The sequence below is a fragment of the Sinocyclocheilus rhinocerous genome, unplaced genomic scaffold (assembly GCF_001515625.1).
Source record: "Sinocyclocheilus rhinocerous isolate Xijiao unplaced genomic scaffold, SAMN03320098_v1.1 scaffold19, whole genome shotgun sequence".
Lineage (NCBI taxonomy): Eukaryota > Metazoa > Chordata > Actinopteri > Cypriniformes > Cyprinidae > Sinocyclocheilus > Sinocyclocheilus rhinocerous.
In genome coordinates this window covers 15,984-31,668 of record NW_015638975.1, presented here as the reverse complement: position 1 = coordinate 31,668, position 15,685 = coordinate 15,984, and the positions used below count along the sequence as shown (strand labels likewise).

Genomic DNA, 15,685 nt, shown 5'->3' with positions numbered 1-15,685 from the left:
AGTACATTGGTGAGCCACCCAAAAGACTGCTCAGCAAAAATACAGTAAAGATGATGACACATGGGGTAACTTTTTAGGTTAGAAGTTTATGAAAAAGTGAACATATCACCTCAAATTTTGCACATATCACCTGGACTATATGTATGAAAAATTACATTTTGAATGGTAGTGTATATAATTTTTAGAATTTTTCATTAACCAAAAATAAATATGAATATTAATAATAATTATTATTATTCAGTAATTTATGTTGTGTTTTTCCAGTTTCTTACACCATGAATGGCACCTATTTAAGACACCATGTCAAGTTGAATGTAGTTCTTTTTTGTAGTTCAATAAAACATTTTTCTTCTTCAATAATTAATTGCACTAAATCAATGTGTTAAATTGACAGGTCTAAAATAAACACTGAATTATAGGGTGAAAATTGGACATTGTGGGTCTGTAAGGTGGATGATTACAAACTAAAAATGTGCAGTACAGTTCAGCACTATTTCATCATAAGAAGTGAAAAAAATGATTTAAAAAAATGTCAACAGGGAAATAAAACCATGATACTATGAGGAGGAGAGACAGATAACGGTGTAATTTTATGTGTTAGCTTCCTGCTGCTCCACCATATCTGAGGAGCTTTCGGAAGGACAGTAATTGGTAAATGGTATGCAGACTTCAGCTTTTCATTTCAAATGTCACATACTAATTAGCTGTGTGTCTTCCCCACTGTCTGCTTAATGGTAATGACTTTGTCTGTACATTTCCCGTCTGTGTGAGGCACAATCTATCAGCCCCATCCCCCATCACACACATTCATAAACACACAAGCAGATGTGCAAGGATAATGCACATTTCGTAAGATAAAGATCCAAAATCTGTTATGCGACTTCTGTATTTCTGTACTGCCTTAGTCACACACCATCATTCACAGGCGTTTCGACACTCCTTTGGCTCACCTTACTGTTGTCTGATGGTGGTCCTTCAAGAGCTCCATTGATGAGAGCAGAAGAATCTTCAGTTATAGTATCTCTGTATCTGGTGATCCTATTGGCCCAGTTCCGACTAACAGATCCATTCCAGGCTGGCTGTGTTTGGAGCAGAAAGAGTAAACTGAAAGACTGAAAATACTAAAAGATGAAAGCATTTTCATAGATCAACATCTTTTTTCCAAGACCAACAAGAATGCATGGTTGGGCAAATGGTTCTATGGCACATCAAAATATTGTACTGTTGGTGCTGGCACAGTTAACTACAGTATACAGCAAAGCTCACCTTGGATTCTGCAGGGGCATCATCAGCGCCTCCTATGTTAGCCATGAGACTCTGTTCCTCAGTGAGGTCTGTGAGGGGTTTGTTGGGGTCTTGTGCACTAGAGGGCATGAGGGTTTCCAGCTCATGGCAGTCACTGCAGTCAGGTGCAGTAGCGGGCACTGGACGGGCACCCTTCCTGTACTGAGGACTCAGAGAACTTGAGTCAAGTCCACCAGACACATCTCTAAAAGTGACATAGAGGGTGATCATTAAGCATCACGTATTGTCTTTTTTTATAATGTTAAATTGAATGCAAGTGCTGTACACTTCTGTAAGGCCTCAGCACATGAATGCATGTCCCTGAGGTATGTCTCTGTGGTATTAATGTAATAAGGGGTAACATCAAAGGCATCCAAAAGTATATTTAAAAAACTCTTCAAAACAGGTAATAAATGTGTATAATATATATATATATATATATATATACATATAATGAGAGCTCACAGAAGTTTTCAAGGTTTCCAACAATTTATATAACCTATTCAAACTGTTCAAATGCCCTTCCTCATACTTTTTAAAGAGACATTATATATTAGGCACCATAGACCCTGACATACAGTACAAAGCACACAGTGTAACAGCTCTCAGTTCTCTTATTAAACCTATAAATATATATATGTGACCCTGGACCACAAAACCAGTCATAAGGGTCTGATTCTCGAAATTGAGATTTATACATCATTTGAAGGCTGAATAAACAAGCTTTCCATTGATGTGTGGTTTGTTAGGATAGGATAATATTTGGCCGAGATACTACGATAATACGAGATACTTTGGCCGAGAAACTATTTGAATATCTGGAATCTGAGGGTGCAAAAAAATCAAAATACCGAGAAAATCGCCTTTAAAGTTGTCCAAATGAAGTTCTTAGCAATGCATATTACTAATCAAAAATTAAGTTTTGATATATTTACGGTAGGAAATTTACAAAATATCTTCATGGAACATGATCTTTACTTAATATCCTAATGATTTTTGGCATAAAAGAAAAATCGATAATTTTGATACAATGTTTTTATGGCTATTGCTACAAATATACCCCAGCGACTTAAGACTGGTTTTGTGGTCCAGGGTCACATATATAAAACTGTTATTTTAAATAGTTATAATATTTCACAATATACATTTACTAGTTTACTGCATTTTTGATTAAATAAATGCAGACTTGTTAAGCAAAAAAGACTTCTTTTGCAAATGTAAAAAAAAATTACCTGCAGTGCGTACAGTGTATATACGGTAATGTATACATAGTCATGATAATGAATAAAAGAATTGTATTGTTTTGTGTTGTTTTGGTGATCTTGTTAAATCTAAATTGATGTGGTTAAATTATCAATGTATTCCAATCTGTGATATTAAAAGATTTGTAATATCACCAATCAAATAAGTAATCAAATACATTTAGATTCTTATAAGTATATTTTACTTGATCAAATCACAGGAACAGTGTATGCTACTGTGAAATATCCCCCCCCCCAAAAAAACAAGAAAAATCTTACTGCTTTCAAAGACACACAATGTTCCTAATTTTCAGAAATTTAACCTGCCTTTTTCTCCTTCCCTTCTAACATTTACTGTACATGGTGAATGTTAAAGAACCAGTCATTTTATCTTATGAGCTTGGTCGCAATTTCACAGCTGGAGGTACCACTAAGCTCCCTAGCCAAGAGTCTGACGAGTGCATATTAACCCAGCTTCACACAGCTTGTCAAATCTCCCCCTTTGAAACGTAAAGGTCACACGTGTATGATGGAGACACGATGCTCTATTCAGCCTCTGTTAACCAATAATCGCTGCAGCTGACCACAATTCTCAGAAGAAGGTGAAATGAGTTTGCTTCTCTCATTCTCTAAATGCAAAAGCCCAGCAGACTCAATCTGCCTCTGTGGCTGTTCATTAAACCAGAAGAGCTCTAATAGAGCAAGAGCAATCAGCCATGACTCTCTGTCATTCAGCTCTCAATACCCCACATCTGCCACATCTGCTTCAGACACACACACACGCTTGCACACACACTGTGTGATTGAGTGTTGTTATTCACCCATGTCTCATTCCAGATTGAAGGAACATCCAAAAAGTCCTTGAAACTTTCAAAATCTGAATATAATTTGGGGAGGCTTTGTGGCTCACTGCAGCTCGTTTGTCATTAAAAGCCTTCAGGGAAAACATATTTCTGCCTAAGCTGTAATTGTTGCAGCATTTTTCTGTGTTGAAGGAATAAATCATTTAACAATGAAAAGACATTTTAAAAAATGTTCCAGTTTTTTAGTGCATACAATAAGAGTCAGTGGGTTCAATAAGTCAGTAAGTTCCTATTCAGTGTTATTTTAGTATTATTATCATACTATTATAGTATATATTATTGTTTTGAATTAGCTTTTATTTTTATATTTTCAGTCTTCATATTAATGTTAGTTTAAGTTCTTTCATTTTAGTTCTAATTTTGTCATGTGCTTTATCATTTTTATTATTTGTTTGTTTTTATACTTCTATATTGCTTATATAACTTACTTGTCAAGGCAATGTTTCATTTTTATTTTTATTTTATTTTATTTTCATTTTTATTTACATTTTATTTTATTTTATTTCAGCTTCATTTCAATTACAGAAAAATAATTTGTTAGAACTTTGTTATCATTTAGTTAATGATAACAAAACTGGCCCAATGTTGTTTTGAACATCACTGACTTTTATTGTATGGACAAAAGCAGAAGAAACATTCTTTAAAATATATTTTTGTTCCGCACAATAAAGAAAGTCATACAGATGAATCATGACAGAATTTTCATTTTTGGGTGAACCATTTATAACCAATGGAGCAATCTAAATGTGTGGATGTTACAGAGTTTAAACAGGAGCATACCGTGTTTTTCCATTGCGGAAACTGACACACATGCAGAGCAGGATGCAGAGCAGACCAAGACACACTCCAACTATGATACCAGTCACAGCATGGATATCCAGCTCTGTAGGAGAGTGATAAAGAGAGAGAGAGAAGGAGGCAGGAGGAAAAGACAGATAAAGAAAGACAGCAGAGTGGAAATAGCAAGAGAGAGAGAGAGAGAGAGAGAATGCAGAACAGAATTGTAAAAATCAGTCAGCGAGTAATTATACATAATTAAACTTCATAGTAATTCAATACAACTGAATCATGCTTAAGCATAACAATGTGTTATATTAATTATAAGTCATTATATGACTGGTGTATGTAAGTCTGTGTGATTTTCTGTGGCCAACTCCCCACAGACGGTGTGTGTGTCTGAGGCTGGACTGAATCACTTCACACTTCCTGTGGGAGTGCTATTAATTGAGTGTCAGTGATGGGCAGAGGCAGATGGCAGTCTCTACACACACACACACACACACACACACACACACACACACACACACACACCCTGTGACGCCTCATGCCAATTCAGAGAAACTTAACTGGCATTATAAACAAGGGTTTTCTTTGCCAAAGCAATAGAAAATATTAAATAGACATGAAGATATATACAAGCACAAATCAGTGAAATTTGCAGGTTCATGTTTGTAAGCTATAAGCTTCCATTTTATGATAGCAAATGTTCACATATCAGTCAAGTTTTCTGTAGCTCAAAGAGTATTGCAAGGCCATGGGTTTGATTCAGTTGATTGTATACCTTGAATACGATGTATATCTCTTTGGATAAAAGCATCTACCAAAGGCACAAGTGCAAATGTAACAGAAATGTATAAATGTATTACATAAATGTAAAGATTCTGAGGTTTCAATTAGTAGCTATGAGAGATTGATTCTTTTATATTTAAAGTGAAATAAAGTTTACTTAAAAACAAATTATCACCGTAAAAACAGTAAAAAAGTTTTTGAAAGGAGTCTCTTATGCTCACAAGGATGAATTTATTTGATCAAAAATACAGTAAAAACAGTAATATTGTGAAATAGTATGAAACATTAAAATAAAGATATTTTGATAAAAGGAAAATAATAAGGAATGCCATGTATTTGAAACAGAAATCTTTTAACATCATACATTTCTTTATTATTACTTTTGATCAATTTAATGCTGAATAAAACTATTAATTTCTTTTCTTTTTTTTCTTTCAGACCCCAATCTTTTGAACAATAGTGTATCTATTTACATCACAGGTAAAAAGTCACCTGGTAATTAAAAACAAAAAAACTGCAGGGTGATATTGGCGTGCTGCTCTGAAAAGTGCAAATCATAAAATGCTTTATCGGATCTATAAATTAAATTAATTAATTAAACTAGCCAAAGCAATACTGCAAAAGTACCAAGTAAATGGTGACCACAGAAACATAATATAAACCTTGTACACACCCTTAAAAAAACCATACACTCAACAAATAGTGTGAAAACCTTTACATACACATACACACCATATTTCTTTGGAGGAGTATAGACATCCTTCACAGGTGAATATGGTCCCACCCCAACTTCAGTGCAAGCCCCCATCTTAAAATAATAACGTGTCCCACTCATCAGGCCTTGGACCTCTGCACTGGTAACAGAACCTAAGGAAAGAAAGTGAGACAAAGAGAGATTTATCAGAGACATTATAAATTCTCATATGAAGTACAGCACCATGTGCTTGTTGTTTGTGTGTGTGTTTGTAGATTTACCATCATGTGTGAGGTTTATCCACAGGTGATCTGGATGGCTCATGTTGCCAGTGTAGAGGATCCAGTAGGTCAAAATGACACCATTTGGCTCCAGTGGAGGGCGCCAGCTCACCAGAACAGAGTATGAGTCCAGCGCACTCAACTGCATATCCAGAGGAGGAGAGGAGGGTCCTGTCATAAAAACACACGTTTATACCCGACACACAAGACACCAAAAAAGTATAAGAGAAGCATAATAATTAAGAACGTTTTCGCTCTGAATCATTTGAATTAAACACAATAAAAAAAAACTCCTTTACCCATTATTTCAGACTATTCATACTTAAAGGGGACATCGGATGCCAATTTTCCACAAGTTTGTGTGATTCTTTAGGGTTTTCATGAAATGTCTGCCAAATTCCTCAATGGTCATGTAAAACAACACCCTTTTTACCTTGTCAAAAACAGCTCTGTTCACAGCGACCCGTTTCGGTTCATGTCTCTTTAAATGATAATGAGCTATTGCTCACCCCGCCCCCCTGTTCTGTTTTTTTGTGTATTTGGTGGCGCATTACCATTAAAAACAAAACTACTCCACTGTGTCCTCAGTTGCTCTGATGTCAAGAGAAAATTAAGACTCTTATGTTCACTTTTACATCCAACTACAAAACACCTGCATTGGTTACGACACATTGTTGTCACTCACAGAAAACGGCGCACAGCGTACAACTGGCTGAGAGCAGAAATATTCTAATACAGGACGGTCCGTCAGCAGTCGTGGGTGGGGCCTGAGCAGTATGATGTCATACTGCTTAGAAAATCAAAATGGCTTGATAATTGAGACTCTTTAGGTTTTATGAGGATTTAAAAAAAAAAAAAGGAGTGAATGGATTTTTATCATTGTAGGGTGGTTGTGTCCACACACTGCTAAGACACATTTACAAACACCATGTAAACGTGAATTTTGCATCCAATGTCCCCTTTAAAGTACTGTGGCATTCACAGTGGTCTTTACATGGTATGTCACGGTACAGTACTTTCAGAAATGCCATGGGACTACTTTGCTGTAAATGTACTCTGAATGCACTAATATAATTGATTTTTATTGCTTTAAAAATTGCAAAGGGATTTATAGGATCAATAAATTTAATAAATAAACTAGCTGACACACCGGTACAATAAGCAACATTTATAGTGCTTCTGATGGACAACAGGTGTGTGTGTAATTAATTAGTTGCAGGTGCGGGGCTTGTGGGAAATGTAGTCCATGGTGAGAACTGACTGACATCGTGACAAATACTGCTTATTGATATCTGCTGCAAAGTACCAAAACAAAATAGTGACCACAGAAATGTAATAAATAAACCTTGAAAAACAAAACTTGAAGGTACACAACTTTAAAAAAAAATCATACGCTCAACAAATAGTGAAAATTATTTACAGTAAATATAACACTATAACACTAAAATGTTTTCAACAAATAACTTAAATTTCAGTCTGTTTCGGTCTGCATGGCTTCTAGAAACATACACACAAAGTCACATAGACTCTTTTAATGACATATAACTATTTTAGAAGGTTGACAGTAAAAATCACTATCCACTTTTATTGTATGGAAAGGAGCAGCTTGAACATTCTGCTAAACTCCTCATTTTGTGTTTCATGCTAAACTTGATTTTGAAAGCAATGCTTTGAGTGGATGATCCCTATTGTATGCCTGATATATTGTATTTTTGTGTGCTGGCTGCTAATGCAACACAAATATCACAAACACAAAAAAAATGCAGTTTTCCTTTTGTAGAAAAAAGTGTTCGCCAAAAAAAGCACATTTAAAAGTTTGTGATGCTATAATGGTCTCAGCATGTGCGGTCTGGGATATACAACGAGTATAATATCAGGTTTTTTTAGAGGGAAAGGTCTCATTTTGAAGTACCCACTTTTTCTCCCCCCCCTCAAAAGTAGATAAAACTCCTCTCAGTTAGTCTGACACTAAATCTCTGTGGCAACATGCCCCTCCCCGCCATCACTTGGCTAGACTGACTGACAAGCTGAAAGACTCTTGGCCAACAAGAGGGGCAATTCCATCTGGGCTTTTAATTAAAGCCAATTATCTCCTTACACCTCTCCCTATTAATCCCCTAACTGTTAACCTAACACAAACACACTGACTCACACTGAGCCACACAACTCACACACTCGCAATACACTCACAATTCATTCATCACTTCCCACTCAAAAAAACCCTAAAGACACTCACGCTTGTGTACACGCTATAATTAAAGCTCTCGCTCACGCACGAACAAACACAAGACACAGTATGAACTCCCCCAAATTTACCCATGTGATTTACTCGTGTGAAAAAGAGAATAAAGACCATATAACATCTTCATACTTCACATAACTTTCTTTTTCCCATATATTAGGTAGAAAGGCTCTTTTACAGCACTGAAATGGGCTGTACTCACTGTCTGGAAGTGTGGACTCTTCCACTGTGCTGCTGAAAGGGCCACTCATATCAACTCCCTTAGACTGCACAGCAATTTCATAGCTGGTGAAGGGCTTTAGTGATTCCAGAAAAATCTCCTGAGAAGAGCTGAAATACAGTGAGGTACAGAAAAATGCAGTAAGAGGACCGGTTGACTGATAAAGGAGTCAATTAGTGCTATCTAGAGCAGCGTGGCTTAAATAAATCAGTCAAAAGTTTGGGGGAAAATTGAATGTTTTTGAATGAAGTCTCTTATGTTTACCAAGGCTGCATTTATTTGATTAAAAACACAGTAAAACAATCATATTTCGCAATATTATTACAATTAGAAAAATAAACAGAAATAAATTAAAAACTAATTTGCTTTAATATATTGTGAAATGTAATTTATCCCTGTGATGGCAAAGCTGAATTTTCAGCATCATTACTCTAGCCTTCAGTGTCACATGATCCATCTGAAATCATTCTAATATGCTGATTAGGTGCCTCTAGAAACATTTGTTGTTATTGAAAACAGTTGTGCTGCTTAATATTTTTTTGTGTAAACTGTGATATACAGTATTTTTTTTTTCCAGGATTCTTTGACGAATAGAATATTTAGTAACATTATAAATGTCTTTACTGTCACTTTTGATTAATTTTTGATCAGTCATATAGCATATATAGAGAAAAATATCATAAAAATATCATTCATATATAGAGAGAAAATGATAGGAATTAACTTACAATATTTACTTAAAATTCAAAAAAATTATTATATTCTATTATTAATGATAAATTCTGATCAATTTCAAAAACGCCAAAGATTGGCAAATAATTGCTGGATGAATGAATGCTTGGGTAAGAAAATGACTGAGCAAGTGAGCGTGCGATGATGTATGTGTGCCTTTAGTCTTTATTTCACAATGATTGTTTATAATCTGTCTATACATGACCATTATTGTGTATATGCCTGGTACCTGGTATAGTATGAGACCAGCGATGCATTGCGTATTCCTGCAGGGCTGCAGCGTATAGTGTAGTTGATGATTCGCACATTGCTAAAGTGCGGTTTCTCCCAGCGGAGCCAGATAGAGGTGGAACTGTTTGCACGAGCTCTGACGCTGATGGGTGGCAATGGTGGGAGAGAGTCTGTCGTCCGCACTAAGAAAACGACACACACACACACACACACACACAAATTTAGTGCGATTTAAATCTACAGGACAGCAATATATGATTTGATCTCATCACAACCACACGCACCTCGTGTGAGCTTCTCTGTTCTGCCCTTCCAGACAGCAGCATAACCCTCAGTCTGTTTATTAAACGCCCAAACTTTCACCTCATACAGCTGATCAGGAGCTGAAACAATCAGGCAAATAAAACTTCACATGCTCATACTGGAAAACATTGCGCATACTTTGCATTCATGCTGGTGTAGGCCAGTGTTATTTTAGTATCAATAAGATGAATAACTGATATATAATAATAATTAGAATATTTTTTGTATAATTTTCATTTTAGTGAAAGTTTTAGTAATTTTGTCATTTAAATTTTTTTTTTATATACTGTATAGTTTTTTGAAGCATATTTCAGTTTTAGTTGTAGTAATTTAAGTGCTAAATGAAAATGAAAAATACTGCTTTGGCAACTAGCTGAAGTTTATTTTATATATTTTATTTTAATTAACATTTCGTTTATTTCAAGCAATGAAAGTTATTTTTTATGGCTTTAGTTTCAGTTAACTATATTAACCCTGGTGTAGACTGGTCTCTTGAGCAAGAATTGCATGAAAAATACTGTCTGAAGTCATGGGCAAACAGCCAATACAGCCAAAGCTGATCTTCAGTTTTTCCTTTCTCAGATCCTTTTATAACGGCTGACAGTGACAGAGAGTCACTATCCACTAAGCACATCCAAAAATACAGTACCTGCATTTAGCATCAAAGGAGCTGCTGTGTAAATGTGGCTATTATATTAGAAATGCAGTTTCAAGTATATTTGTGTGTGAGAGTATAGTTTATGTGAATGAAGTTACTGCTCAGCTCTCACCAAGGCCTGTGACCTCATGGTGTTTAACTCTCTTCCTCAGTTTGATCTGTTGAATCCTCTCATTGATCATAGGCTTCTCCTCATTGGGCAGCTCCTCTCCATCCAATTCCCGCCAGGAAAGCTTATAACCGGTGATCTGAGTATGATTGGGTGGCGGCTGCCATGTGACATTGAGGGAATGCATTTTGGCTCTCACTTTGAGCTCAGTGGGAGCAAAGAGCACTGGGAAAAACAACAGAGGGAGACAACAGTGAGAACGGCGGTGTGTATTTTGTGTGAGCATGCTGGCAGGGCAGTACATAAGCAGTGGCGCCTCCAGGACAGTTTTAATGAAGGATGCTGAAAATTGCATACAAATTAAACTAGTATTTTAAACAACCAAAAAGAAGCCTGCAAGCTTATCCAACTACAATAATTCATGTGGATCAGAATTATTAGATTTTTTTATTTTCCTACGTTTAACCTCCCGTGTAAGCTTTAAGAATAGACCTTGGGAAACAGCTAAAAATGAGAAAGTCCTAATAATTTAGCTTAAAAATAATTTACTTGATTTAATTTTTTAAGACAAAATTAAAATAATTAAAATGAAGATAATATGAATTAAATAATTTAAAAATATAATTAAATAAAATAATTCAAATAATAAATAATTCAAAATGGCTATGGATTGAACAGAAGATACACATATTCATTATCAGATTTTATACTAAAATTAGCATAACATCCATTAGCATTCAAAAGTTTGGGTACAATATGGTTTTTGGCAAAAAATAATAATAATACTTTTATTTAGCAGTGATACATTATATTGACCAAAAGGGACAACAAATAAATTTATAATGTTACAAAAGATTCTTATTTTTAAATAAGTGGCAGTTTTTTAAACTTTCTATATGACAATTTCCACAAAAATATTAAGCAGCACAAATGTTTTCAACACTGATAATAACAAGAAATTATTCTTGAGCAACAAAGCAGCATACTGAAGACTGGAGTAAAATTCAGCTTTACCATCACAAGAATACATTTACATTTTTATCTTGTAATAACATTTCACAATATTACTGTTTTTACTGTAATTATTTTATCAGATTTTTATAAAATGCAGCGTTAAACAGTAGTGCATTTAGGACTTTGTACTTGACCATAGATTTGAACTTTGTTCCAGGGCAGACAAGATCTAAACTACACACAAAAAATTACTAGCATAAAGCATGTGGTGACATATGCTTACTTGAGTTTTTTTTATTTTTGGGCCATGTCTGATTATACAGTACATGTAGACATCACTAGAAAATCACTATTTAAATCACTAGAAAATCTGAAGTTAACCAAAAATGTATACAATCTTGGTGATTGCGAGACCAGTGGGGTGGTCAGTGTTGTTTTAGGGGATCAACGGCCCACCGGCCGCCCCTTGGAGGCACCACTGCATATAAGTTTAACCTTGTGCGAGTTGAAACTGGTATCAGTATGCATATAGTGCATTTGCTTATGTGTGCGTGTTTCTGTGTTTACTCACCCTGAGTAAGGTTTGGTGTGTGGTGCGAGGCCCACTCAGAAGACTGACTGAACCCAGCTCGCGTTCCCGCCGCAATCCGGAGCTGGTACGTTTGATTTGGTTTCAGATCCCTTAGAGTCACCTGCGTCTCATTCCCACCCACTTCCACAGAGTAGATGTGATCCACTGGAGGGCACACACACACAAACACGTGCCAGAAAATATGTATGCCAGTGAAAATCATTTCTGCAGCTGGCTGATAAAGAAGCACGAACAATGAATGTCTGAATTGAGTTTGCTTCTGTCTCTCATTCTGCGACACAGGCCATCAGACCGAATCTGTCTTTTGTTCCACCTTTATTGCTGTTCATTAAGCATCCAGAGCTCTAACAGAGCAGGAGCAATCAGCCATGTCTTTGTCATTCAGCTCAAAATACCCCAGACATGCCTGCTGCCCTACTAGCGACTACAGATAATGCACACACGAATTCAGCAGCCAACATGTATTTATCATGTTTCAAGGTCAAGGTCACATCTTAACCCTATAAATTCTACTGTATCATATTTTATATGCAAATTTCAAAGGCCTCCAAATTTTCAACATGATCAAAACTTTGCTGAAATACCTGTTGTATACAATCTACTACATACCTTTGTCGTCTGATTGATAGGTTGTACTTTTTAGCAAGTAAAAGGCCTTTTATGCCGAGTTCACACTGCAAGATTTTCAAACTCGTCGGATCGCCGTTGTTTTCACACTGCGTGACAGTCACATCTGGGGTATCATTCAGTTGCTGCTGTGTTCACATTGCACGATGGATCGGCGACAGGGGGTTTCACATTGCATGACTTCACAATAGGAACAATCGCCGACAGCTCTGTCTGGTCCGCAAACTACGTTTCACAACAAAACACACGCGAGAAGTGATAAGGAAATAACGCGAGAACCCGCGTGCGTCAGACCGGAGTTTTCGAGCGAGACTGGAATTATTAAAAAAAATATATATAGCCCGCAAATTGTCTGTGAGCTGATTTCCAGCTACAAGGAGAAAAAGAAAAACAGATTATGCAGGACGGCGATGCAGGGAACAAAACCTGTCGGCGAGTGAAAAATCGGGCTAAAATCGTGCAGTGTGAACTCGGCATTAGTTTAATTCTAAAAACGCCTCCTTAAGGTCATGGTACACATGTCTTTTTACTGTGCCCCCACTACAAAATAAATGATCATAAAACTAAGCATTTAAATATCCTAAGAGTTACTTGTAGAGAGAGAGAGAGAGAGAGAGCGAGAGAGAGAGAATGATATTATACTGTCTATTATACTGTTATGATCTCACTGATTTACATAAGAATCAAAATTGTATCTTATTTCTGACTATATATATATATATCAGCAGCTGCACAAAATTGCATTTTTTGAGCCTTTGAACAAAGTCTATGTTTTTTTTTTGTGCTATATTAGCCATAAAAGCCTGATGTATCAAATATGATACTCAACAAAAACACATATGTAAACCTTTTTTTAGTTTTTTTTTTTTACTATTTTTTGTAAAGGTTTAATAAATTCTTCCATTTCAAAAAATGTGATTTGTCTGACTATTAATTCATATGTCAGGCTTTACAGGGCTAACAAGAACACAAGGTGGCGCTGTCTTACCCTGCTCCAGCGCTCTGTAGTCAATGCGGTAGCGTGTGATGGCTCCGCGGCTCAGCTGTGAGGACAGAGGCAGCCACATGGCTCTGATGTCAGTGGGAGATGTGCTCAGCAGGGACAGCTGTGGAGAAGCGCTGGGAACTGCAGAGAACACAAAGCAAACAAAGATTTACAAAACATGCCCTAAATTATGTACTACACACTATGCATTTATACTATGCGCTACGTACTCTGTCGTCTAGTGTATTCCTTTTATAAGGTTATTAGATCACGCCCTTTCTTTTGGAACATGCTTCACAACTCCTTGTTCAAGCTCTTGTTCTGTCCAGGCTGGACTATTGCAATGCTCTCTTGGCAGGTCTTCCAGCCAGTTCTATCAAACCTTTACAATTAATCCAGAACGTGGCAGCAAGACACATTTTTAATGAGCCAAAAAGAATGCACGTCACAACTCTGTTTATCAATTTGCACTGGTTACCAACAGCTGCTCGCATAAAATTCAAGGCATTGATGTTTGCCTACAAAACCACCACTGGCTCTGCACCCCTTTAACTAAATTCATTACTTCAGACTTATGTGCCCTCTAGAAGCTTGCGTTCTGCAAGTGAACGTCACTTTATTGTGCCATCCCAAAGAAGCACAAAATCACTATTAATACTTCAAAGTGGCACAGAATAGTGCAACAGTATGCACATTCACCTAGTGTCTATTGCACAGAGAGGTCATTTATTTTTCTCTGGCCACCAGAGGGCACCCATATGAACGAAAATTGCTATTATATATCAACCTCATTTTGCTACACAAAATTAGGCTATTTTCTGTAAATGTGCTACACTTCCTATTCATCAGGTGCTACAGGTAAATAACCAGAAGAATAAAAAGTGCAGCAAACAGTAAAACTATTTGCACTACAAACCAGTGCATTTACGATTATGGTAATAAATTAAAATACAAATAGGAGTCTGCAACATCAAGCAGCCTAACAGGCAGTTTTTTGTACAGCTAAAATAATTGGAAGTGGCTGGCATTGAAAATCTTGCACATTCAATTAAAAATTGGCAGCGCCAGCTATGTTCTCTTATGTAAAAAAAAATTGTGGATAGCACCAAATGAAATAGCAATCTGTTCGTTTCAGAAATGCTGTGAGTTTGCCATTTTGCCATTGTCATTCCATCTCTGAATATTTGATTCCATCTTTCAAATTACTAGCATTGCGATTAAAATTGCACTAAAAACAATGGTTAAGTCTAGCACATTGCATACAGCATTTACAGCATGTGAGGTGTTACATAATAGTTATTAATAAGCTGTTCATGTATTCCATGCATAAACCATGCAGATTGTACACAGCATACAGTACATATCATAGCGGTTGGGATCAAAACAACCCAACCACTGGGTCAAAACAACCCAATAGCTGGGTTTGTCCCTATTTAACCCAGCATTTTTTAGAGTGTATGATAGCATGCTATTCTGACCATAGCTTGTGAACCTTTAGTAAGGCAGAAAACCAAGCGTGCTTTTGTGCCAATTAGTCAATCCACATTGCTTTGCATTTAAAGGAATAATTCACCCAAAAATGAAAATGTTGTCATCATTTACTCTATCTTATGTTGAACATAAAAGAAGGTATTTTGAAGAATGCTGGTAATCAAACAGTTGATGGTCCCCATTGACTTCCATAGTATTTCTTTCCCTATGGAAGTCAATGGAGACCAACAACTGTGTGGCACTTCAACATTTTTCAAAATATCTTCTTTTGTGTTCAACATAAGAAAGAAACTTATACAGATTTGGAATGACATGAGGGTGAGTAAAAGATGACCAGGTTTTCATTTTTGGGTGAACTATTTCTTTAAAACCTGACCTCTCCCCATCAGTCAGTGCTCACCGTCCTCTAGCGTCTCCACTGTAACGGGCTGTGACGGGCGGCTGGCACCCATGGGCGAGTAGGCCACTACATAGAAGGTGTAGGCTGTGTGAGGGAGCAGCTCCTTTACGTGCAGCTCTGTTGTGTCGTTATTCACTGCAAACTGATACTCCATGTTGTCTGAGCCTGTCAACACATAAATAGTGCATTTGCTTTTTAAACATTTGATC

The 15,685-nt window shown here is 36.5% G+C and overlaps 1 protein-coding gene across 2 annotated transcripts in view; it reads right to left on the bottom strand.

The window, feature by feature from the left end:
- LOC107750477 (immunoglobulin superfamily DCC subclass member 4-like) overlaps positions 1–15,685 on the bottom strand; it is a 34,431-nt gene that overhangs the window by 7,500 nt on the left and 11,246 nt on the right. For both annotated transcript variants that reach the window (XM_016565845.1, XM_016565846.1), the window contains 12 exons: positions 15,477–15,641; positions 13,589–13,726; positions 11,953–12,117; positions 10,431–10,652; positions 9,642–9,740; positions 9,356–9,539; positions 8,377–8,504; positions 5,933–6,103; positions 5,690–5,824; positions 4,169–4,271; positions 1,267–1,489; positions 951–1,079 (listed from right to left, as the gene is read on the bottom strand). In XM_016565845.1, coding sequence (XP_016421331.1) covers positions 951–1,079; positions 1,267–1,489; positions 4,169–4,271; positions 5,690–5,824; positions 5,933–6,103; positions 8,377–8,504; positions 9,356–9,539; positions 9,642–9,740; positions 10,431–10,652; positions 11,953–12,117; positions 13,589–13,726; positions 15,477–15,641 — 1,862 coding nt within the window. The remainder of the gene's footprint in view (positions 1–950; positions 1,080–1,266; positions 1,490–4,168; positions 4,272–5,689; positions 5,825–5,932; positions 6,104–8,376; positions 8,505–9,355; positions 9,540–9,641; positions 9,741–10,430; positions 10,653–11,952; positions 12,118–13,588; positions 13,727–15,476; positions 15,642–15,685) is intronic.